The sequence below is a fragment of the Nyctereutes procyonoides genome, unplaced genomic scaffold (assembly GCF_905146905.1).
Source record: "Nyctereutes procyonoides isolate TBG_1078 unplaced genomic scaffold, NYPRO_anot_genome, whole genome shotgun sequence".
NCBI lineage: Eukaryota > Metazoa > Chordata > Mammalia > Carnivora > Canidae > Nyctereutes > Nyctereutes procyonoides.
The window spans coordinates 1146128-1169117 of record NW_026575045.1 but is presented as its reverse complement, the minus strand read 5'-3'; the positions used below and the strand labels follow the sequence as shown (position 1 = coordinate 1169117).

At 42.8% G+C, this 22990-nt stretch overlaps 1 protein-coding gene and 4 non-coding genes across 5 annotated transcripts; all 5 read right to left on the bottom strand.

The window, feature by feature from the left end:
- Positions 1-215: 215 nt before the first annotated feature.
- On the bottom strand, positions 216-317 carry LOC129509308 (U6 spliceosomal RNA). The gene has a single exon (XR_008664330.1). It is a non-coding gene; the product is annotated as a U6 spliceosomal RNA (small nuclear RNA).
- Positions 318-5520: 5203 nt separating this feature from the next.
- On the bottom strand, positions 5521-8212 carry RPS12 (ribosomal protein S12). Its single transcript, XM_055324724.1, has 6 exons — positions 8126-8212; positions 7963-8013; positions 7720-7836; positions 6566-6668; positions 6036-6137; positions 5521-5613 (listed from the first exon to the last, which is right to left on the bottom strand). The coding sequence occupies exons 2-6, from the start codon at positions 7974-7976 to the stop codon at positions 5551-5553; spliced, it is 399 nt and encodes a 132-aa protein (XP_055180699.1). The 5' UTR covers positions 7977-8013; positions 8126-8212; the 3' UTR covers positions 5521-5550.
- Positions 5748-5877, bottom strand: LOC129509310 (small nucleolar RNA SNORA33). Its single transcript, XR_008664332.1, has one exon. It is a non-coding gene; the product is annotated as a small nucleolar RNA SNORA33 (small nucleolar RNA).
- On the bottom strand, positions 6221-6297 carry LOC129509311 (small nucleolar RNA SNORD100). Its single transcript, XR_008664333.1, has one exon. It is a non-coding gene; the product is annotated as a small nucleolar RNA SNORD100 (small nucleolar RNA).
- LOC129509309 (small nucleolar RNA SNORD101) lies at positions 7418-7491 on the bottom strand. Its single transcript, XR_008664331.1, has one exon. It is a non-coding gene; the product is annotated as a small nucleolar RNA SNORD101 (small nucleolar RNA).
- Positions 8213-22990: the final 14778 nt, after the last annotated feature.

Sequence of the window (22990 nt, the reverse complement as noted above, 5' to 3'; positions counted from 1 at the left end):
CCAGGAATGTGTTGCAGAGTTTCAATTTCTTAGTTGCATATAAAAATAACCGCAGTTACCTCTACTGACAGCTTCCGGGGACATAAGGAAAACCACCTCCCTGGCCAGGGATCGCAGATTCTGCAATAGCAAGGCAAAAAGTGAATGCAGCCTAAGTAGTAAACTAAAGCCCAACAATATTAGAGCGGGAGCAGCTTTCTCTACGGGGAGCCTGCTATAGTTACTGCTGCTTCACAAATTTGCGTGTCATCCTTGTGCAGGGGCCACGCTAGTTTTGTCTCTGTTCCATGTTAGGGTAAGTGCTGTGGAAAGGAGCAGTGTCCTTAGTGCTTGTCTGACTGGTTTGCAGACAGGTCCCTCACCAGGCACCAGCTTCTTACTGCCCTCTGCTGGCTAAGTCTAAGTTCAGCCTTTTTAAGCTTGTGTTTTACCCAATTGCTATTTTACTGGACAAGTAAATAAATGCACTTGTTCACAAAGCATTGTTCTTTTTAACTTGTATATTAGTGGTACTTAATATTAACCCCAAGAGAGCCCTATACCATTATCTCATTTCCTTAAATAGGTTTTATTACAAAAGCAATACATGTTGAAGGAAAAAAAGCAAAAGGTAAACCAAAATATCCACCTTTTCAGAAACCACTAAAACCTTGTTGTATATCCTTATATTTGTTATTGGTTTTACAAAATGTGGTCCTATTGTACATTTTGAATATTCGTTTAAAATACATTAACAAATGTCCTTCATATTGTCTATGTTTTAGGTACCATGATATCCCATTATATAATTATACATTTTACTTAATCATTATTATTATTAGACAATAAATGAGTGCTCTTACCTAAGGGCATTCTGAACTGATGTTGTACAATTTTTTTCCTTTATCATCAAAAATTGAGAAGTTGGGGCACCTGGGTGGCTCAGTCAGTTGAGCTCTGCCTTCGGCTCAGGTCCTGAGATCCTGGGATAGAGCCCCGCATCAGGCTCCCTGCTCGGCAGGGGGTCTGCTGCTCCCTCCCCACCTACTCATGCTGCCCAATAAATAAAATCTTAATAAAAAAAATAACTGAGAAATTAACATACAACCTCTTGGGTTGTCAGGACTACAGGAAGATCACTAGTGTCTCTACCTCTACATATTTCACATCCAGTTTAGTTCATAAAGAGACTTGAAAGAGATCGGTTTCCTACCTGTAATAGTACTTCTCTCTTCCCTCTTTGGCACTTTCTCTTTCCAAAGCCTATTTGCTGTGGAAATCAGCAAATTCGGAATGCAGTGATGATGGTCAAAGACCAAAAGCAAAGGCATACTGAAGGGATGCTTCATGCAAACCAGGAGAAAGCTGAGAAAATTGTCCCTTTTGTATAGATAAGGAATCCTCAAGATCACCTTCCTCATTTCTAAGTCTTTCCAAGCAAAAGCCAAATTGTAATGCAACTTCAATCAGCAGACTGTGGTTAGGTAATAGAGGTTTCAGATAAAAAGCTGGCTGAGGGGCACCTGGGTGGCTCAGTGGTTGAGCCTCTTGCCTTCAGCTCAGGGCATGGTCCCAGGGTTCTGGGATGGAGTTCTGCACCGGGCTCCCCATGGGGACCCTGCTTCTCCTCTAAGACTCTGCCTCTCTGTGTCTCTCATAAGTACATAAAATCTTAAAAAAAAAAAAAAAAAAAAAAAAAAAAAGCTGGCTGAAACACCTTTCTTGTGATAAAGCAGTTTGAATTTAGGTGTGCTTGTGCTATTTGAAACATAATCCAGGTTTTAAAAGGACTCACAATTTTTTTCCCTTCGGTAGCAAGCACTAGTCCAAATCCTTGTGAACATTCGGAGGCAAGACTATGTAACCCAAGTCCCAAATACAACCCTTTGACAACCCTTTGAAAGATTAATCTTCAATTTTGACCTCCATGATCCCTCTGCCCCCCAGCACCTGGCCAGCCACCAGAAATGAGTCATACTTTAACCAATAGATTCTCTACAGGAAGGTGAGCCTAGTGGTTTCTCTCCTTAACCATCAGTGGAGCCATGATGCCTCCACTGCTCTTTCTGGAATTTACTGCCTACAGGTTCTGTTCTGGCTTGTAGATTGAGCTGAGGACCCTGACTGGGAAGACAATGCCTCACCCCTCTAGGCCTGCCCCATCACCAGCCTGGAGTCATGAAAGCTGTCCCCTTATTTCCCCTCCTTAGCTAAATATCTTTATCTTCCTCCTCTAGGTCTCAAGAGTACAGCAAAAAGTATTAAATGCTTGAGCATATCCCTTGAACAGAACCTAATTCTATATGTATACTCACCTAAAAAGAAAAATTCAAGCTCCATCTTAAGGGCTAGATTAGTCTTCAAACTGATACTCGCACTGTTCTAGGACTTGTAACACTTCTGCGTGCATAATGGCTTCACTGCTTCCACAATCTAGTTAAAAATTACTAACAAATTCCTGTTTTTTAACAGACACTTAATACAGCCCTGTTAAAATTCCTTTGTGGATGTCCTGGTTCTTTTTTAAAAGCACTTAAAAGTGGCTTACCAAAAATACATGTAATAGAAGTTTTAATAAAACCAAGACCAAGCAAAAATGAAAACAGAGGTAAGGACAAAGAAAATGGGAGGATTTTGATTCGGAGGTTTCTTTTTTTTTTTTTAAGATTTTTTTTTTAATTTATTTATGATAGGCACACAGTGAGAGAGAGAGAGAGGCAGAGACATAGGCAGAGGGAGAAGCAGGCTCCATGCACCGGGAGCCCGACGTGGGATTCGATCCCGGGTCTCCAGGATCGCGCCCTGGGCCAAAGGCAGGCGCTAAACTGCTGCGCCACCCAGGGATCCCAATTTGGAGGTTTCTTATAGCCAAAGTGAACAGGAATGTCCAGGTCTCACTGACTGACCATAGGAGCCAATTAACAGTATAAAGTGCTTGGCTTAGGTCCATGAGAGGTCAAGATTCTGAGACCAACTGGTTTCACAGACGTATTTTTCCCAGTAAAAAACGAAGACAGCTGCTTCTGCCTTGGTACTTCAGCATGGAGGAGCTCCGCTGTGAATCCCATGAAAGCTGTAGACAGGTCACAACCATTAGGGATGAAGTTACATTTAAACTGGGTTTTGAAGTAGACTGCCAGGTAGGGAAAACTATACTTCAAGCATAAAGCTCAAACTCCTGCTCTCCGAGCTGTGTGGATGTTACCTTAAGTGAGCATCAGTTAGCGGAAAGGCTACTGTAGCAAAGAGCTTGAGGACCATGCAAGGTCCTCAAGAGAACCCCAGATGCCAATGCCCTGAAAACTGGAAGAAAATAGAGATGAATGCTTGGTAGAGAGCCTGATACGTTAGTTAACTCCTCTAATGAAAACATTTTAGGGTGATTACGTTCACTTACTGTATACAAAACTTGTTCAAGTGGGTGTTCACAAGGCGCTCCCTAGAATGTATCATTTGTCTACCATTGATCAAAAATAAAATGAGAACTGATTTAGAAATAAAAGGAATCTCAAGCTGCAGTAATGTCCCAGGAAGGCTGCACAGAAATGGGCCAGAGCCCAACTCTGGTTCTAACACAGTGCAAAGGGAGAAAAAGACTGAAGAGGAAGTGTGGATGCACTCATTTATGGATGGCAAAGCTATATGAGAAAATCCCCCCCCCCAAAAAAAAGAAAACCCCAGCAAGGGGGAAGAGGAAAACGCTGTGATGCAACTGGATTTGACCATATGAGGTCTTTTTGGTCACACTGACATTTAGAAGACAGAAGCCAACAGCAAACGAGAGCATGGATATCATCCAGAGTAGCAGCATTTTGAGTAACAGCCACAGTAGGGTAGTACCTATTTTGAGAAAGATGGATCAAGGACAAGAGTATTCCTAGAAGAGATTGGGTTTTCTCCCAGGGGACAATGGAGATGCAAAGATCAAAAAACCATGTTGGAATGCCTGGGTGGCTCAGTGGCTGAGGGTCTGCCTTTGGCTCAGGGTGTGATCCTGGACCCCGGGGTTCCCACATCGGACTTCTTACATAAAGCCTGCTTCTCCTCTGCCTAGGTCTCATGAATAACTAAAATCAAAAAAAAAAAAAAAAAAGCTGCACTGCTGATCTTAGTGGGACAACAGAATACTGAGCAGTTTTCTCCATACTACCCCCAAAAGGAGTCTAGTGAAAAAAATGAAGAGTGCTGTACTTGGCCATTCTCCCTAGCACGAGCTTCAGAATTCCCCACAAACCATGAAGCCTCAAAGTTGGTAAAGGTTCTTGCTATTCCATCAACATCTTCCAACAGTGCCAGATTAACAGAATAAAACTCAATGGTGTGCTTCACAGATGTTGACACAAACCAGAACTCAGAGCAACAGAAAGCTCTTTGCTTAGAAATTCGATAGCTCAGGTTGACATTAAATGGTAAATGAGGGATCCCTGGGTGGCGCAGCGGTTTGGCGCCTGCCTTTGGCCCAGGGCGCGATCCTGGAGACCCGGGATCGAATCCCACATCGGGCTCCCGATGCATGGAGCCTGCTTCTCCCTCTGCCGATGTCTCTGCCTCTCTCTCGTTCTCTCTCTGTGACTATCATAAATAAATAAAAATAAGATTAAAAAAAAAAGATCTCAAAAAAAATAAATAAATAAATAAATGGTAAATGAACCCCTGGGTACATTATTTAGGGCTTTAACTCTATACAGCTTCTGAGGCCATTCAATCCACCACAGTAAATCTACCAGGCAGAGAACAGCAGTTTTCAGGGATGGTAGAGGCTGCTACTTCTCCAAAGGCAGACTTTAGTAAAGGGCTTATTCAACAAAGTGAGCATTCAAAACCAGATCTGGCTCCGGTTCACACATGTGCCCCCTCAACTAAACAGCAATACTGGGAAACTAGGGTAGAGATTCAAAGTGCCCCGGGCAGCAATTTGGCAGGGTTTAAGATTACACTATTAATCCTACGTGGCTAATTCATGCTCACAGTAACTTGGTCCAGGCCTGAAATACATGGGTAATCACCTTTCCCTGGGATTGAGACTTGAGCGTATCAAAGCACACCCTGCCTCTGTGCTTAATTAACATTTATCTAACACCAAGGGTTAACAAACCCAATGGACAGACCTTTTCTAATAGGCATGTCCCTTATTAATCACTTCTGGCCATCCTCTACTATGTCCCATACCCTAAATCCAATCCTGCCCATATCTGCAGTTTGACTTCAACTTTTTCAACCTGCTGCCAAATTGTTAAGACTGCCAAGGTTAACCACACTGACCAGCCTCGGCCCATTTCCTCTAGGTCCTAGGCTGCCTAGCCTTAGTCTTGATCAATGACATCTAGGAAACCTTGGCAGTCACAATCACTGCAAGGCTAGCTATCTGTAAGTCATTGTTTTCAGTTACCCACACTTTAGTGGTTGGAGTAGGCTTTCCTTTAGAAATCAGGAGACGTAGCAGGTTTCCAGTTAGTTACTTTGCTAATTCTACAAGGATTATCTTTTGTTCGTCACTAACAGAGACCTTATTTTACTGCCCCCGAATAAACAAAAAGCAGGTGAGGAACAAAAACCAAGTTTTTTATTTGTTCATTTCTTGCATTTGAAGTATTCCTCGATAACATCTTTCGCCTGAGATTCTTTGCCATAGTCCTAAAAAAATAAACAAAAACCATTTTTTAAACATTTAGAAACTCTACCAAGTTGTTAGCACTAGTTATGGTGAAGCTTTAACAAAGTTAAAGTCAGCTTGTGTCTTAGGAAAATGTTTCCCAACACTTAAAATTTCTTATAGCCATTTTCAGGGACCTTAAGGACTTCAGTGTCTTTAAGGCTCGTAACATGGCATTACTATTGCCAGCAATTTTTAAATTTCTGCAGAAACATATTCAGGTAAGCAGATTCATTGGCTGGCTTAATTGCAGCCTATTTTCCTTTTCTGAAAGGTAGAAAAGGGATTTTAAATATTGAAAATCACAAATTTCTTTATGACTTTCCTGACTTTTTAACAATTAAAACCCTACACACGCAGCTTCCCAGCACAACATTCATCCCAGAGAGAAATACTGACTTACCTTAACCACCACACAACTGCAACCAACCACTTTACGGGGTTTTCCCTCTCTGTCAATTTTACAGAGGCCTACCCATTCCCCTAGTTTCTTATTGTCATCAACCTATTGAGTGGAATTAAAAAAAAAAAAATCACTGGATTAGTTACCAGACATGAATACTGACAATAAATCAGACCCAAAAGGTAGCTGTGATCAGAAAGGGTGACATGGCAGTTTCCTCACTGCGGTTCAGTAGAGGGAGCCAGTTGTCATCATGTACAGCACCAATATCACCTAGAATATGCTCTCACTCTGCACCAACACCCATAATTAGCAACTCCACAGGAATATAACATTTCCGTAACTAGCTTCAGCACAGTCCAACATACCAAGTATATGTGATGTTCCACACCAGAAAGCAGGGACACGCTCTTTACAAAATTTACTGATAGGATAAAGTAGCGTTAACCCAGACAACTCTAAGTGGCTCAATTTTCATTGCACTAAGGTATCTCTTAACAATTCAGATAAATCAAAAATGGGTAACTTACCTTAATCAGGTTGATTTGGTGTTCAGCACAAAGGGCCTCCACCAACTTGACATACATAGGCTCATCACAGTTGGATGCAAGCACACAAAGATGGGCTTGGCGCCTGAAATGCAAAATCCGATAGGAGAAATCTTAATCTCAGGTCTGAATCTACTCTCTTGGCACTTTATAAGGGAGGTATGTATCTGTGCAAGGACTACAAGTGGCAAAACAAGCAACACCCCCCGCTGGAAGATACAACTCCTTCCGTTTGCGGAACCTGTTAAAGAGCACACGTCCATCTACAGGACCGAGCTTTCAGTGAACTCCCCAATACGAAGTTTATGTACCATTAGTTCACAAATTTTTGTCATCCTTTCTTGCAAGCCAACCACACGTTTAAAAGCTGTTGTATGGAACTAACCACGCTTAAGAGTTGTTACCGGTTACTGGCCCAGGAACACAATACCGTGCGGCACCACCACTGTACAAATACTGCAGGGGAGTCACACCAGGACTTGAAGGGCTTCCAACTGCTCTTTTCAGTGGATTCAAGTGGCCAGTCTACACCAGAGTGAGCTGAACAGACTTAAAATTACTTAAGAACTTCTTAAAGCGCACTAAAATCCAGCTCAAATCGTTAACACATGCAGTTGTTTGGGCCAACGTAGCCAGCCCCAAAACTAAGCACAGTCACAGCATCTCCCACGTGTTCGCCTCCATAGCTACTGCCTTCTCAATTCTCCCAACAATCCAGCTACTTCCACAATAGCTTGAAACCCCCTACTTTAACTTCACACTTCAACCTTGGCGAGCTGCCAAATGAGGACTCCTAGCTGTCCTTTAAAGCGAAATTGGTCCCACGGGCTACAGGTCTGTCAGACTGTTAGTGTCTCACTCATGCAGAGAGTGGAGGGGTATCCGACGACTCCAGTCATCATTCAAACGCTGTAGGCTGGCTAGGTTAACACCGAGTGCTGACTCCCACTCACAACAGGCGCCCACAGACTTTGTGGGCTGTACGGATCCGAGCTCTGATACCTTTTCCTAGGTTTCCTGTAGGACGACGTCACTCAGAGCTCTTGTGCTAACACCATGAACTTGACGCTTTCTTCCCTCGGCTGCAGTTTTGCTCCGGTTCCAACAACCCACAGTATTGAGACTGATACACGTACTTGTCTAAGGCTTTGGCAGCTTCGCGGATTCCACGCGCTAGGCCGTCGTGGATGAGGGCGGTCTTCAGCACCTCTTGTAAAGCGGTATTAACGTCCATTACACCTCCAGCAGCAATGCTGAAATGCACCAAACCGAGTCAAAACCACCAGCGAATACGCTCGATCCTCCTCTGCGAGGAGGCGGCCTTGGGGCGCTGCGGCCCACCCCGAGCCCGCACCACGACCCCGACACCCCGGCCTCACCCTTCCTCGGCCATGGCGGTGGATTACGGGTGTAGCCGGATCTTGACTGCGCTGTAACGCGGACACAAGCAAAAACACCGGATGACTCAGCAAATCAGCCGAAACCCAGCCTTGGCCAAAAGCAGCGGGAGCAAGACCACGACCCCCACCTCGCCCGACTCACCAGGAGCTTCCGCCTCCGCGCGACTCCGCGGCGGCAGAGAAAGAGGCCGCCGGCGCGCGCAGGACGGTATTTAAGGGCTGCCCAGGACCCCACCCCCACCCCCACCCCCCCGGGCGCATGTGCGCTGCCTTCCCTGGCGGAGGTGGCTCCGGTGGTGCCAGGCCGGAGACTTTCTGTTTCCGGGTTGAGGCGGCTCTGAGCCCGGACTCAGCGCGGCCGGTCGCCGACACGCGGAACAGGCACCAACGCGGGCAGCCTCGCCGCGGCCTCCTCGCCGGAGGCGTGGCCTGCGGAGGCCCCGAGGGCTCGTCCTACGGCGCGCGAGGAGGCCCAGCGCGCCCCTGCGCCGCCGGCTTGGCGCCGCGGCCCCCGAGTTCCCGAGTCACTTCTAACCTGGGCCGCGCCGCGCCGCGCCGCGCCGCGCCGCGCCGCGCTTTTCCGTCGACCCTGCTGTCCGCGGCTCCCCGCGCGGCGTGCTCCGCCTTCTCGCCTCGGTCACTCGGAGTGTCGTTTGCAGGGGATGCTGGCCTGTCGTGGAACGGAAGCCAGCACCAGGCAACCGCCGCTTCACCGCTGACGTGTTCGGTGAAGCGGGACCTTGGGCGGTTGGTTACGGTTTCTAAGGGTACTTGGTTCTAAGTGGAGTCTCACTCTTTTTCTGTTTCTGCTTCCTAACGGCAGGCCCCGCGCAAATCAGGATCCAGTAGGTGCAGTTGGTACGCCCACGGTGTGCCCGACTCGGGACCGGAGTGTAGTGCTGCGCCCCGGGCCTCCGGACGCCCGGCCTAGCTTTGGCCTGCGGGACGGCGGGGCTGGGGAGGGGCCCGCGGGGACCCGGCTTTAACCGGCGGCCGGCAACACTTTGAGTTCGGCACGCAGTAGCCGTTCCCCTGCCTCCACTCCAAAATGCGAATACGTGAGCTGCGGCTGCGCGGCCTCAGCCCCTTTTTCTTGACGTCCTCTCCCGACCAGTCTCCGCGCCTGCGAGCAACCAGGCGTTCGGTCGGAGCCCGGACGGTTCGCCGCGGATACGGTGGCGGTGAGCGGATCCAGGGAGAAGAGGAGCTCAGCGAAGAAAGAACTGGGTGACGTGGGGGCGGGGCGGAACCAACCAGGACGGCAGAGACCACCGGGATTCTGACACGTCTGTATAGTTCGTGTCTGTCTTTTTGGATGCTTACGGGTTTTTCACGTTGAAAGTGTTGAGCTTCTAGTTTCTGTTCACGACTCCTCCTAAAAGGCTGCTCACTTAGTTGTTGAGTCAATTACCTTTTAAACTTTTGCTTTAAAAAAAGCTGCGGGATGTCCCCAGTAGCCACACTGGGGAAGGAGCCTCGGTGTCCATCGACAGATGATGGATAAAGAAGATGTGGTCTCTGTGTACAATGGGATATTCCTCAGCCATTAGATACGACAAATACCCACCATTTGCTTCGACGTGGATGGAACTGGAGGGTATGATGCTGAGTGAAGTGAGTCAATCGGAGAAGGACAAACAGTGTATGTTCTCATTCATTTGGGGAATATGAATAATAGTGAAAGGGAATATAAGGGAAGGGAGAAGAAATGTGTGGGAAATATCAGAAAGGGAGACAGAACATAAAGACTCCTAACTCTGGGAAACGAACTAGGGGTGGTGGAGGGGGAGGAGGGCGGGGGGTGGGGGTGAATGGGTGACGGGCACTGAGGGGGGCACTTGACGGGATGAGCACTGGGCCTTATTCTATATGTTGTCAAATTGAACACCAATAAAAAATAAATTTATTTTTTAAAAAAAAACCTGCAGAGTTTACAAGAATGAGATTTATTTCTGCCACTCTCACAGTTGCGGGAGGGTTAAGATTTGAACCAAAGATTAGAGTACCTAAAGGCCACAGGGAAGGTACAAAATGGCATGGGGCTTACAGAATAGGGATGATGTGGAAAGATAAAGATGGATTTGAGGCTGTGGCAGCATTTGAAATGGGAAAACAACAAACGAAGGGGTTCTAAGGAAGGATGAGAGAAAAGGAGAGGGCATTCTGATACCCTCCTTGGCTTTTTTGGAAGCTATCATACTACACTTGCATTTTCAAGAAAGAATTTGGTGGTTTCAGCAATTTCTAATTATCTAAAGTTAATAAAAGTTAATGTGCTAAGCATTAGATTTCATCTTAGATTTCCTCCCCTCTCCTTCCCCCAAAACAAATCTTAGATAGAAGGCAGAGAATTTGGTAAGTACTCAAGAAACATAAGGGGGGGAAATAATCTTTTCTAAGCAATGTATCTATACAGAGGGAAAACAAGTGCATCTTACGTTGTTCTTATCTGTCTTCTAGCAGCTGGTAATCTTTTATGTAGACTCAGATATCATGGGCCTATACCTTAATATTTCGCCTTCTAAGCATCTTTTCTATCATTTGTAAATTTCTTTCCTTAGCACCAGACCTACATATTTTTTTGAAGTTCTAGCATATGGCTGTTTCTAATCCTAGGTATACATGTAATGGACACTGAGGTGATTCAGGGGTTCTTTAATATAAATTCTCCTTGTTCAGTTGTTTAGGGTTACCTCCTCTCAATTTTGGATATTGCCAAAAGTGGAAGACAATATTACATAGAGACTAAAGGCCAGAGTCACTCTTATACCAGCACATTATAATACTTATAGAAAGTGCACAAATGTGCATCTGAAATACCCATGAAAGGTAGATTCTGAAGTTTGTTTTAGGAACAATAAATAATAATTTTTATTTTAAAGTTATTATATTTTCTCCCTTGATTGTCCTTGAGACCCTATGTGTAGTGGTGGCATTAGCCCCCTTGAACAAAGTAAGGATGTAAGCTTAGAGAGTTGTTCAAGGTCACACAGCTAATAAATGCAAAAACTGGTGTTTGAGCGCAGTGGACTTTAAATCTCATGGTTCCAACCCCTCTCCATTTGAGTGACTGCCCAAATGTGGATGATCACAGAGTTCAAAAACTCTTCGCGTCTGAAGTTGGGAACAATGCATCTGGTTCTACTTCACTGTGCTAGAAAGTTGCATACATGGAGAAAGGGAGTATTGGAGTGTGAGGCAGAAAAAGAACGTAGAAATTTGTGTTCCAGTCCTAAGTGTAGATGTTATATTAGTTTGCTACAACTGCCATAACAAAGTATCAAAACCTGGGTGACTTAAACAACAGAAGTTATGGTCTTATAGTTGTGAAGGCAAGTGGTCTGCAATCACGGTGTCTGCAGAGTTAGTTCCTTCTAAGGCTGTGAGGGGGAATCTGTTTATTCCCTTCTCCTAGGTTCTGGAGGTTTGCCAGAAATCATGGTGTTCCTTGGCTGTGGCAGCATAATTCTGTCTTCATGTGATGTTCCCTCCCTCTGTAGCTGTGTCTAAATTTTTCTTTTTTTATAAGGATACTAATTATCTTTTTATAAAAGATTTTATTTATTCATGAGAGACACAGAGAGAGAGAGAGGCAGAGACATAAGCTGAGGGAGAAGCAGGCTCCAAGCGCAAGGAGCCTGATGTGGGACTCGATCCCGGATTCCAGGATCAAGCCCTGGGCCAAAGGCAGATGCTCAAACCTGAGCCACCCAGGCATCCCGATACTAATTATATCTTTTTTTAAAAGATTTTATTTATTTATTTGAGAGAGTGAGTAAGAGAGAGCACAAGAGGTGTGTGGGGTGACCAGAGGAGGAGAGAAAAGAAGACTCCCCACTGAGCAGGGAGCCCATGGACTCGGAGATCATGATCTGAGCCAAAATCCAATGCTTAACTGACCCCAAGGATCCCAGTTAACCTTGAATTAAGGGCTCACCCTACTCTGGTATGACCTCATCTTGACTAATTACATCTAGAACAACCCTATTTCCAAATAGGGTCTTGATATAAGGTGCTAGGGGTTAGGACTTAAACATATGTGTTTCAGGTGAACACAGTTCAGCCTAGAACAGATGTCAGAAGAGATGCAGGACAGATTAAATGACAGAAAAGATCTTTGAGTTGAATAGCAAGAAGACCAGAGCTGGGAAGAGAAGCTGGGCTAGGCCTCATTAAAGATTTTTTATCTTCCAGTGGTGGGGAGCAGCTGAGCGAAGTTCACATTTTAGCTCACTCTGTGGCCTTGGGCAAATTACTACTCTGAGCCAGCAAAATCTTGATAATAGTATAATATTTTGTGAGGATTAAATGTGATGATGGTTGTTTAAAGTGTTTACCACTGTGCCTGTAAATATAGTTGTTTATCTTATAGAGAACTTCATATGAAAACATATAGAAACGTTCTTAAATATTACTTTCTCTTGCCCTAAACTGCCCAGCACTTAGTACAGTGACTTGCATATTGGAATCACTAAACTATTGTGTAGTAAGTGAACACATCGAAATAAGTTTAAAGGAGCAACTGAGTATGAGTAGATGGCATACCTAAAAGAAAGCCATGTTGAGAACTACAGATAACTACAGAACTAGAGCTAGATAAATAAGCATCTCTTGGGAATTAGTGGCAGGTTTCGGGCATCCCAGAAAACCACATTTAAAAGAAAAACACATTTAATTTGAAAATGTTTAAAATGTCCCTACTTTTGGGGATAGAAGATAAGACTAATGGATGAAAATGGGAGCTGAGAAATAAGATAAAACTCAGGAAATATTCCTGCTGCAGCTCAGGAACATATAGGTCTAGTCTTGCCTTGTGTAGTATGTGGCTTTAAATATACTGTAGAAAATTAGTTGTAGCTGAAGAAAGGTTTGGGCCAAAGAAGATAGAATTCTATTATTTCACGGGAAGAATCAAAGGAGAAATAAAAGTTGGTAAGAGGGAAGAAAATGGAAAAGAATATAAGAAACTAGATGAATAAGAATGGAATAAATTAATAAAGACAGCGGGTCATAGCTTGTAAAGTTCATATGTAAGGAAGGACTTTAATTGGAAAACCTAGCTTATTAAGGGGGAAATGGTTACAGGAGAGAATGGAGCTAGATGATTGAAAAGCTAAATAAGAAGCCTATGTTGTTAACAGCTTACATATTTTGAGGATTTTGTGCGATGCTCATCTACCTTTTCATAAGTCTTACTAAGAATGTTTTCTAAGTCCTTGTTTTTATTGCTACCAGATGCTGCCCAGAGCCTTTTGGGTGCTGTGGCTGCTTGCTACGGGGCTGATTCAGAATTTGTGGGAACTAAACATACTGAGGAAGATAATTAGAGATAATACTTAAAATTTATTGATAAGCTAATTATAAATCAGCAACATAGCTAATTTATAAATGAAAAAGAGTAGTGGCTAATAGAACAAATCCTAAATTCATGTTAAATGCATTCCCTTGGGGTATAAGGAGGACCTGAATTTGTAGGACTCCAGACTCCAATGTTACTTTCTCTAGACTAGTTCTGCTGCTGTGTAACATTTCTTTTGAAAAATGGATCCTGATGCTCTAAAATGTGTTTGATAACCGCAGTTTTTATTAGAGAACCACTGGAATAAAGCCAGGACCACTCCCGTCCTTAGAACTAGAGCTGCAATAAAGAGAGAAAAAACTCCTAGTCACCTAACCAGTTCTAACCCCAGCAATGAAGTTAAAGGGCAGACTGTTGATTCAAGAATTCTTTATGCTGATTTTCCTCTATCATTTTTCATTGTGTAGCTTTGGTCAAAACACTTCTAGTCTCTGATCCTCAAGTGCCTCATCTGCAAAATATAGTGGGGAATTGAATGAGATGCTCCTAAAGACTCTTTTTATTTGGACATTCTATGCTATCATTTTGCAACAAAAGTTTTAATAATAGTAAATGCTGAACACTTTGGCAGTCCGCTGTATCCATTTTCTGGTATCATATGACTTCAGCACATGACACTGAGTTATAACTGATGCCAACTTCCCTCTTGTGTATCCAAGTTATAGATGATCTCCTTATTTGTAAATGACATTTGTTGCTTTTTGTTGTTGTTAAAGATTATATTTATTCATGAGACAGAGAGAGAGAGAGAGAGGCAGAGACACAGGCAGAGGGAGAAGCAGGTTCTGTGAGGAGCCAGATGTGGGATTTGATCCAGGCATTCAGGGATCACGCCCTGAGCAGGTCAGGCAGATGTGCAACTACTGAGCCACCCAGGCATCCCCAGTAGTTGCTTTCTTATATTAGGACAAGAAAGCATATTCATTGTAGAAAATCTGGGTAATACTGTATCATTTACAGTTCTTTGCATACAACTGAATGACCAACATTTTAAAAAATGCATCTACTGATAAAGTATTGAACGGCTCAGAGAATTAGAGGGTTTACTGAACAATCAGGTTTGAGGAATGGTAGAAACAGGATAGTTTTAGGGATCTTGGTTATAGCAGCTCGTGAAAAGTTTCATAAGGCAGTGCTTCTCAAACTCACTGACTATCTGGAGATTTCTCACCCAACCCAGCATAGGTTATTAGTTAAATAAAATACAACTACTAGGAACTTCTGTAAGACTAACTACCTTGCAGATAACAAAAGTAAGCCTAAAAAAATTTTTCAAACATCTACCTAAAGATACTGAACAGTAACCAAAAGTAGACAGAACTTGAGGGGGCGGCAGACAATGAGGATGATGATCAACACTTGAAAAAAAGAATGGCAGTGGCTAACCTCCCATTTTTGTGGCTTCTAGTATAAGGACAGACCCTAGTCAGTGCCACATGGGGTAACTAATTGTCAAAATTTTGTTTTACTTCTTGGAAAACTAGAGGGCAGAGTTTAGAGCAACCACAGCTACTGGAAATGGAGGGGAGGGGGAAAATCCCGGAAAAGAGAGACTCCAAAAAAGGAAGACCACCATTCCACATATTAACTCTGCCTAAATCTCTGGCTGGCTTTTGACCCACACTTTCATGGGGCAGAATCTTAGCAACGTTGCCAAGGCTAAACAAATGCACATAAATTTCAGCTACTTCCTATGGGGGAAACAGATACAAAGTTTAACTCTTCACATTTTAAAAAAAAAATCAGTGTCCTTTGAAAGAAACCAACAGAATCCAAAGTCCCTGCAATGTATTATTCATGATGCCCTTGATATGATACAAAACTACTACATGTAATAAACAGAAAGGGCAGCCCTGGTGGCCCAGCGGTTTAGCGCCACCTGCAGCCCGGGGTGTGATCCTGGGGACCTGGGATCGAGTCCCTCGTCGGGCTCCCTGCATGGAGCCTGCTTCTCCCTCTGCCTGTGTCTCTGCCTCTCTCTCGCTCTCTCTGAATAAATAAATCTTAAAAAAAAAAAAAAGAAAGAAAGAAAGAAACAGAAAAACATGACTCTTACACAAGAGAAAAGGCAATATTGAAACTGAGTCCAAAATAATCAAAATGTTAAACTAATTTTAACATGCCTGGGTGGCTAAGTGGTTGAGCATCTGCCTTTAGCTCAGGGTGTGATCCTGGGGTCCTGGGATCCAGTCCTGCATCGAGCTTCCCACAGGGAGCCTGCTTCTTTCTCCCTCTGCTTGTGTCTCTGTCTCTGTCTCTCTCTGTGACTTTCATGAATAAATAAATAAAATCTTTTAAGAAATGTTAAAATTGCAGACTAGAATTTTAGCACGTATTAAAATGTACTCAAGAATGTAAAATAATAATTCTCGGGGCAGCCCGGGGGGGCTCAGCAGTTTAGCACTGCCTTTAGCCCAGGGCCTGATCCTGGAGACCCACATCAGGCTCTCCACAGGGAGTCTGCTTCTCCCTCTGCCTGTGTCTCTGCTTCTCTCTCTCTGTCTCTCATGAATAAATAAATAAAATCTTTAAAATAATAATAATTCTCATAATGAACGAGCAAATAGGAAAAGCATAAACTATAAAAGAGGATCAAAAGAAATTTTAGAAATGAAAAATAGGGATCCCTGGGTGGCGCAGCGGTTTGGCGCCTGCCTTCGGCCCAGGGCGCGATCCTGGAGACGCGGGATCGAATCCCATGTCGGGCTCCTGGTGCATGGAGCCTGCTTCTCCCTCTGCCTGTGTCTCTGCCTCTCTCTTTCTCTCTCTCTCTCTCTCTCTCTCTCTCTGTGACTATCATAAATAAATAAAAATTAAAAAAAAATTTTGGAATTGAAAAATAAAAATTTTAGAATTGAGAAATTTATTGGAAGAGCTAGCAGTAGACTAAAGTTGACAAAAGAAGGATTCAGTGAACTTTAAGCTAGATCAGTCTAAAATTATCCAACTGAAGAACAGAGAGAAAAACTATTGAATTGAAAAAACTAAATTGAACTGCAATGACCTGCGGGACAAAATTTAAAAACCTAACATATGTATAATTAAATACGTATTTCTAACATACATGCAATTGGATTGCCAGAAGGAGACAAAAGAACGAGATAGAAAAATATTTGAAAAATGATGTCCAAAAGCTTCCAAAATTTGATGAATCACATACATTTACAAATTCAAGAAGTTCAGTGAACCCCAAGAAGTATAAATAAGAAAGAAGGAGGAGTTAAGATGGTGGAGAAGGACTTTATATGCCTGCTTCAAACCTTGAACACAGCTAGATGATAATCAAATCATTCTGAACACCCAGGAAATCATTTGAGGACTGAGAGAATAAACTGCCAACTAGAGAGAGAAAAGAGGCCACACTGTGGAAGGTAGGAAGGGCAGTGATGTGATTTAGGGGAGAAAAGAATGATGGGCGCTTGGAGAAGCGAGAGCCCTGATCACAGAGGGGAGAGAGAGAAAGGTAAAGCAGCATTCAGGGGATTGCATAAGAAAAACACTTTCCGAAAACCAATGGGTAAGTGAGAGGGGCTGATTATTGCAACTTTTTACAAGCAGTGTAGCTGAAGGGCCGAAGTTTTAGAAGTCCACATCATCACCAGCGTCAAGCCTGGTGGCCACAGCAGTGCTCCGGGAAGGAGAAGGAGGACAGAAACCGGGGAGTAGACAGCATCCTCTGAGGATCCCCTGGGTCATGCTGGGAGAGATAGCTCTCCCCTTCTTGGAGTGTGTCTGGGAGAAGCAGCATTGCCTCTCAGAGAACTAAAGAGTGGGAGGGCTCCACTGAACTGCCCCATTTGTTAGCATACAGGAAGAGATGCCTGAGGATAGCCAACCTGGAAGCCAGCTTTTTGCCATGCTTTAGCAGAAACTCCAAGTCCTGGAGCAGTCTGGCAACTGCTATTCTGCAGACAAACCACTACCAACCACAGCAAGGACAGACCATCCCCTAGAGGATTGGCCTGGGTCCACACCATGCTGGGTCCTTACAATTTGGAGTTTTGAAATCCAGCCATGCACCTGAGATAAAACACAGGAGCACTGTGTGCCACCAGGCAGGGGGACAGTGTAGATACAGGGTGAAGGCAGGGATCTGATGGACTCCTGGGACACAGGAGAGGAGATTGTTTGCTTTTCTGTGGGGGTTTCCTGAACAGCAGTGATTGTGAACATCTGTCTCTGAGGAAGAGAGTGGGCCAACCCCATTTTCACCCCTCCCATTAAGACAGATGGATTTCAGGGAGCAGCACAGTACACACAGTGGAGGCTCTGCAGGTGCCTTTTTTTTTTAATAATAAATTTATTTTTTATTGGTGTTCAATTTGCCAACATACAGAATAACACCCAGTGCTCACCCCGTCAAGTGCCCCCCTCAGTGCCTGCCACCAAGTCACCCCCACTCCCCGCCCTCCTTCCCTTCCACCACCCCTAGTTCGTTTCCCAGAGTTAGGAGGTGCCTTTTTTAATAGGGCTAGTGTGGTTAAGAGCCAGAGCAGTAACAGCGCCCCCCCTCCCCCACACACAACCAATGCCACAGAAAAACAAACAAATATAAGAGTATATTATGAAAAATCATACGCCAACAAACTGGGCAATCTGGAAGAAATAGACAAATTCCTAGAAACTTAAAAACTGCCAAAACTGAAACAGGAAGAAATAGAAAAATTGAACAGATCCATAACCAGCAAAGAAAGTGAATCAGTAATCAAATATCTCCCAACAAACAAAATTCCAGGGCCAGATGGCTTCCCGGAGGAATTCTACCAGACATTTAAAGATGAGTTAATACTTATTCTTCTTAAACTGTTCCAAAAAAAATAGAAAGGAAAGGAAAACTTCCAAACTCATTCTATGAAGCCAGCTTTTTTCCGAAACTAGGCAAAGACCCCCCCTAAAGAGAATGCTAGGCCAACATCCTTGACGAACATGGATGTAAAAAATCCTCAAGAAGATACTAGCAAATCAAATCTAACAGTACATTAAAAGAATGATTCACCATGATCAAGTAGGATTTATTCCGGGCTGCAGGGATGGTTCAATATTTGCAAATCAATCAGTGTGATACACCACGTTGATCAAAGAAAGGATAAGAACATGATCCTCTCAACAGATGCAGAAAAAGCATTTGATAAAATACAGCATCCATTCTTGACAAAAACACTCAACAAAGTAGGGATAGATGGAACATACCGCAACATTATAAAAGGTATATATGAAAGACCCATAGCTAATATTCTCAATGGGGAAAAACTGAGAGCTTTTCCCCTAAGGCCAGGAACATGGCAGGGATGTCCATTTCATCACTGTTGTTCAACAAAGGACTACTAGAAGTCCTAGCCTCAGCAATCAGACAACAAAAGCTCACCCAAATCAAAAGAAAGATGTCAAACTTTCACAATTTGCAGCTGACCTATGTAGAAAAGCCAAAAGACTTCACCAAAAAATTACTAGAATTGATACAAGAACTCAGCCAAGTTGCAGGATATAAAATCAACATGTGGAAATCTGTTGCATTTCTATACACCAAAAATAAACAGCAAGAAAAGGGCAGCCCGGGGGGCTCAGCGGTTTAGCGCTGCCTTCAGCCCAGGGCCTGATCTGGAAGACCTGGGATTGAGTCCCACATCAGGCTCCCTGCGTGGAGCCTGCTTTTCTCCCTCTGCCTGTGTCTCTCTGTGTCTCTCATGAATAAATAAAATCTTTAAAAAAAAAAAAAAAGCAGCAGGAAAAGAAGTCAAAGAATCAATCCCATTTATAACTGCACCAAAAACCCTAAGATACCTAGGGATTAGCCTAACCAAAAGAGGTACTCTGAAAACTATAGAATATTTATGAAATTGAAGAGGACACAAAGAAATGTAAAAGCATTCCATGCTCATGGATTGGAAGAATGAATATTGTTAAAATGTCCATACTACCCAAAGCAATCTACACATTTAATGCAAACCCTATCAAAATACCACTAGCATTTTTCACACAGCTAAAATAAACACTCTTAAAATTTGTATAGAACCACAAAAGACCCTGAACAGTTAAAGCAATCTTGAAAAAGAAAGCAAGGCTGGAAGCTTTACAATTCTGGACTTCAAGCTATATTACAAAGCTGTGGTCATCAAAACAATGTGGCACTGGCACAAAACAGACACATAGGTCTGTGGAACAGAATAGAAAATCCAGAAATGGACACACAACTATACGGTCAACTAATATTTGACAAAGTAGGAAAGAATATCCAATGGAAAAAAGACAGTCTCTTCAGCAAATGATGTTGGGAAAACTAGACAGCCACATGCAAAAGAATGAAACTGGATTACTTTTCTTACACCATACACAAAAATAAAATCAAAATGGATGAAACACCTAAATGTGAGACAGGAAACCATCAGAATCCTAGAGAAGAACACGGGCAGTAACCTCTTTGACCTTGTCTGTAGCAACTTCTTTCTAGTTATGTCTCCAAAGGCAAGGGAAATCAAAGCAAAAATGGACTGTTGGGACTTCATCAAGATAGAAAGCTTCTGCACAGTGAAGGAAACAGTTAACAAAACTAAAAGACAACCTATGGAATGGGAGAAGATACTTGGAAATGACATATCTGATAAAGTGTTAGTATCCAAAATCTATAAAAAACTTACCAAACTCAACACCCCAAAAAACAAAGAATCCAGTTAAGAAATGGACAGAAGACATGAACAGACATTTTTCCAAAGAACACATCCAGAAGGCCAACAAGAACACGAAAAATGCTCAACATCACTCAAAATCAGGGAAATACACATCAAAACCACAATAAGATACCACCTCACATCTATCAGGATGGCTAAAATTAACAACTCAGGAAAGAACAGATGTTGGTGAGGAGATGGAAAATGGGGAACCCTCTTACACTGTTAATGGGAATGCAAAATTTTTGAAGTTCCTCAAAAAGTTAAAAATAAAACTACCCTACATCCCAGCAATTGCACTATAAAGTATTTACTCATAGTATACAAACAATACTGATTCGAAGGGGCACATGCACCCCAATGTTTATAGCAGCATTATCAGCAATAGCCAAACCATAGAGCTGAAACATCTGTTAATCGATGAATGGATAAAGAAGGTATGGTATATAGATACAATGGATTATTACTCAGCCATCAAAAAGAATGAAATCTTGCCATTTGCAATGATGTGGGTAGAGCGAGAGTGTATTATCTAAGTGAAATAAATCAGTCAGAGAAAGACAAATACAATATGATTTCACTATATGTGAAATTTAAGAAACAAAACAGATGAACACAAAGGAAGGGGTAAAAAGAGGGAAGCAAACCATAAAAGACCCTTAACTCTAGAGAACAAACTGAGGGTTGATGAAGAGGAGGTGGGCAGGGGATGGGCTAAGTGGGTGATGGCACTGGGTGTTGTACATAAGTGATGAATCACTGAATTCTACCCCTGCAACCAATATTACACCATATGTTAACTAACTAGAATTAAAATACAAATTTGAAAAAAAATACATGCATACCTAGACACATACAAGTCAACCATTGAAACTCAAAGAGAAAATTCCAAAAAGCAGCCAGGAAAATAAAAAGGTATGTAACACGCAAAATTATACTGATTTCTCATGAGAAATTATAGAGATCAAAATCAGTAGAATCATGTCCCAAAGAAGCTGAAAGATAACAACTCTCTCCCCATATTCCTATATCCGATAAAAAGATCCTCCAAGAATAAACTTCCCTGAGGAAGTAGCATTTAAACAAAATATTCCATTATAGTTTATAAATAAAAGGGTTCCAAATGTGTTCATATGTCTATGATGAGTATATAAAATTATGAATGGATATTTGCAGTAGGCTAATAATGGCTCCCAAAGATATGTCCACATCCTAATCTTTAGAACTCGTTATCTTATTTGAAAGAAAGGTCCATGCAGACATGATTAAGTTAAAGATCTTGAGATCCTTTTGGACTTTGTCTCAGTGAAATTGATGTTGAACTTCTGGCCTACAAGGCTGTGTTGTTTTAAGCCACCAACTTTGTGGCAATTGGTTACAACAACCCCAGAAAACTAATATAATAGTATTTTCAGCTGTAACACTGAACATGTAAACGGAAGATAGGAAGTAGAAAATGGAAGTGGAGAGAGAGTTAGGAATATGAATGTATACCACGGTACACTTTATATACATGAAAAATAGATGGGTGCAAAACAAGAATATACATCTTATGGAAATACATACAAAAAAAAGATTTGTTTTAAATATGCAAGATTGGGGCACCTGGCTGGCTCAGCCAGTAGAGAATATGACTGTTAATAACAGGGCTGTAAATTTGAGCCCTCTACACTGGGTGTAGAGATTACTTCAAAACAAAATCTTAAAAAAAAAAAAAAAACAAAGGGATCCCTGGGTGGCACAGCGGTTTGGCGCCTGCCTTTGGCCCAGGGCGCGATCCTGGAGACCCGGGATCGAATCCCACGTCGGGCTCCCGGTGCATGGAGCCTGCTTCTCCCTCTGCCTATGTCTCTGCCTCTCTCTCTCTCTCTCTGTGACTATCATAAATAAATTAAAAAAAATTAAAAAAAAAAAACAAAAACCACTAAACCATGCAAGAATGACTGCCGATGGGGGAATGGGAATAGGGATAGAGAGAAATAAATGATAATAGAAATGAAAAATTCAGCTGTAGGACTTGGAAGATAAAGTTGGGAGAAATTCCTATAAGATGGAGCAAGAATAGGAAGAGTTGAAAAGTAGACGAGAAGATGAATAAATAAGAGGTTCACTCTGGATGACCCAATATCTGCATAAGGAGCCGTCCAGAAAGCGAGAACAAAAAAGGAAATGTAATCATCAAAGAAATAATTCCAAAAAAAAAAAATTCTCCTTCATGGCTTGATATTAGATTGGAGAGGGAATGTAAAGTAAATAAAGTTGGAGAAGCTGGTGGAGGTAAGATCATAAAGATTCTGCAAAGATACTTGAAGGAACCTACGCGAGAACTAATCCTTCTGTTGAGAATGGCTCTAACCTGCCCAAGCAATTTTTGCGTAAGCTTTAAGACGCAAGGTAACACCTTTCCCTGGAGAAGCCGTCCTGGACCCAGCCAAAGTGGAGAGTTCTTCCAACACGTTTCTATTACGGAGCTCGCTGCGTGGTAATGAATCATTAACAGGTGTCTGTTTCTTGGGGCGGAGCTACGCCGCTGGAGGCTGGATGGGGCTTATTCGTCTTTGAATTCACAATGCCTGAAACAAAGTGGTGACTCAGTAGTTCTTTAAATTTTATGTTGATCTCGAATCAAAAATTTCCCAGGCCTCAAACATCAGTTGTTGCCAAATAGCAAATAAGGTGAGGTCAAGTGAAGCTTCTGTGTGTGCGCGCCAGCAGGTTGTGATGGCAGGAAGGTGGCGGCCCCTTTTCTGTGTCTGTGTGAGTTTCCTTTCTCACCTTTAGTGGAAAGACATTTAATTCATTTTAAACGAGGGGGTTCACCTACTTAGAACGTAGATTAGTCCTCCCCGACGTCACCCTACACGGAATGAAAAGCACAGCCTATCCGAGGGCGTGGATTATCATAGCAGCATGCGCCTTTAAAAAAAAAACAAAAGAAAGAAAGAAAAAAAACCACCGGCAGCAGCGCGGCCCCGCCCCGGCC

What these genes read in the sequence shown, in the direction of transcription:
- RPS12 (XM_055324724.1), bottom strand. An exon ending in GCTGCCAAAGCCTTAGACAA is followed by an intron (nt 6,669 to 7,719) that starts GTACGTGTATCA and finishes TTTGCATTTCAG; the next exon opens with GCGCCAAGCCCATCTTTGTG. An exon ending in ACCAAATCAACCTGATTAAG is followed by an intron (nt 6,138 to 6,565) that starts GTAAGTTACCCA and finishes TCCACTCAATAG; the next exon opens with GTTGATGACAATAAGAAACT.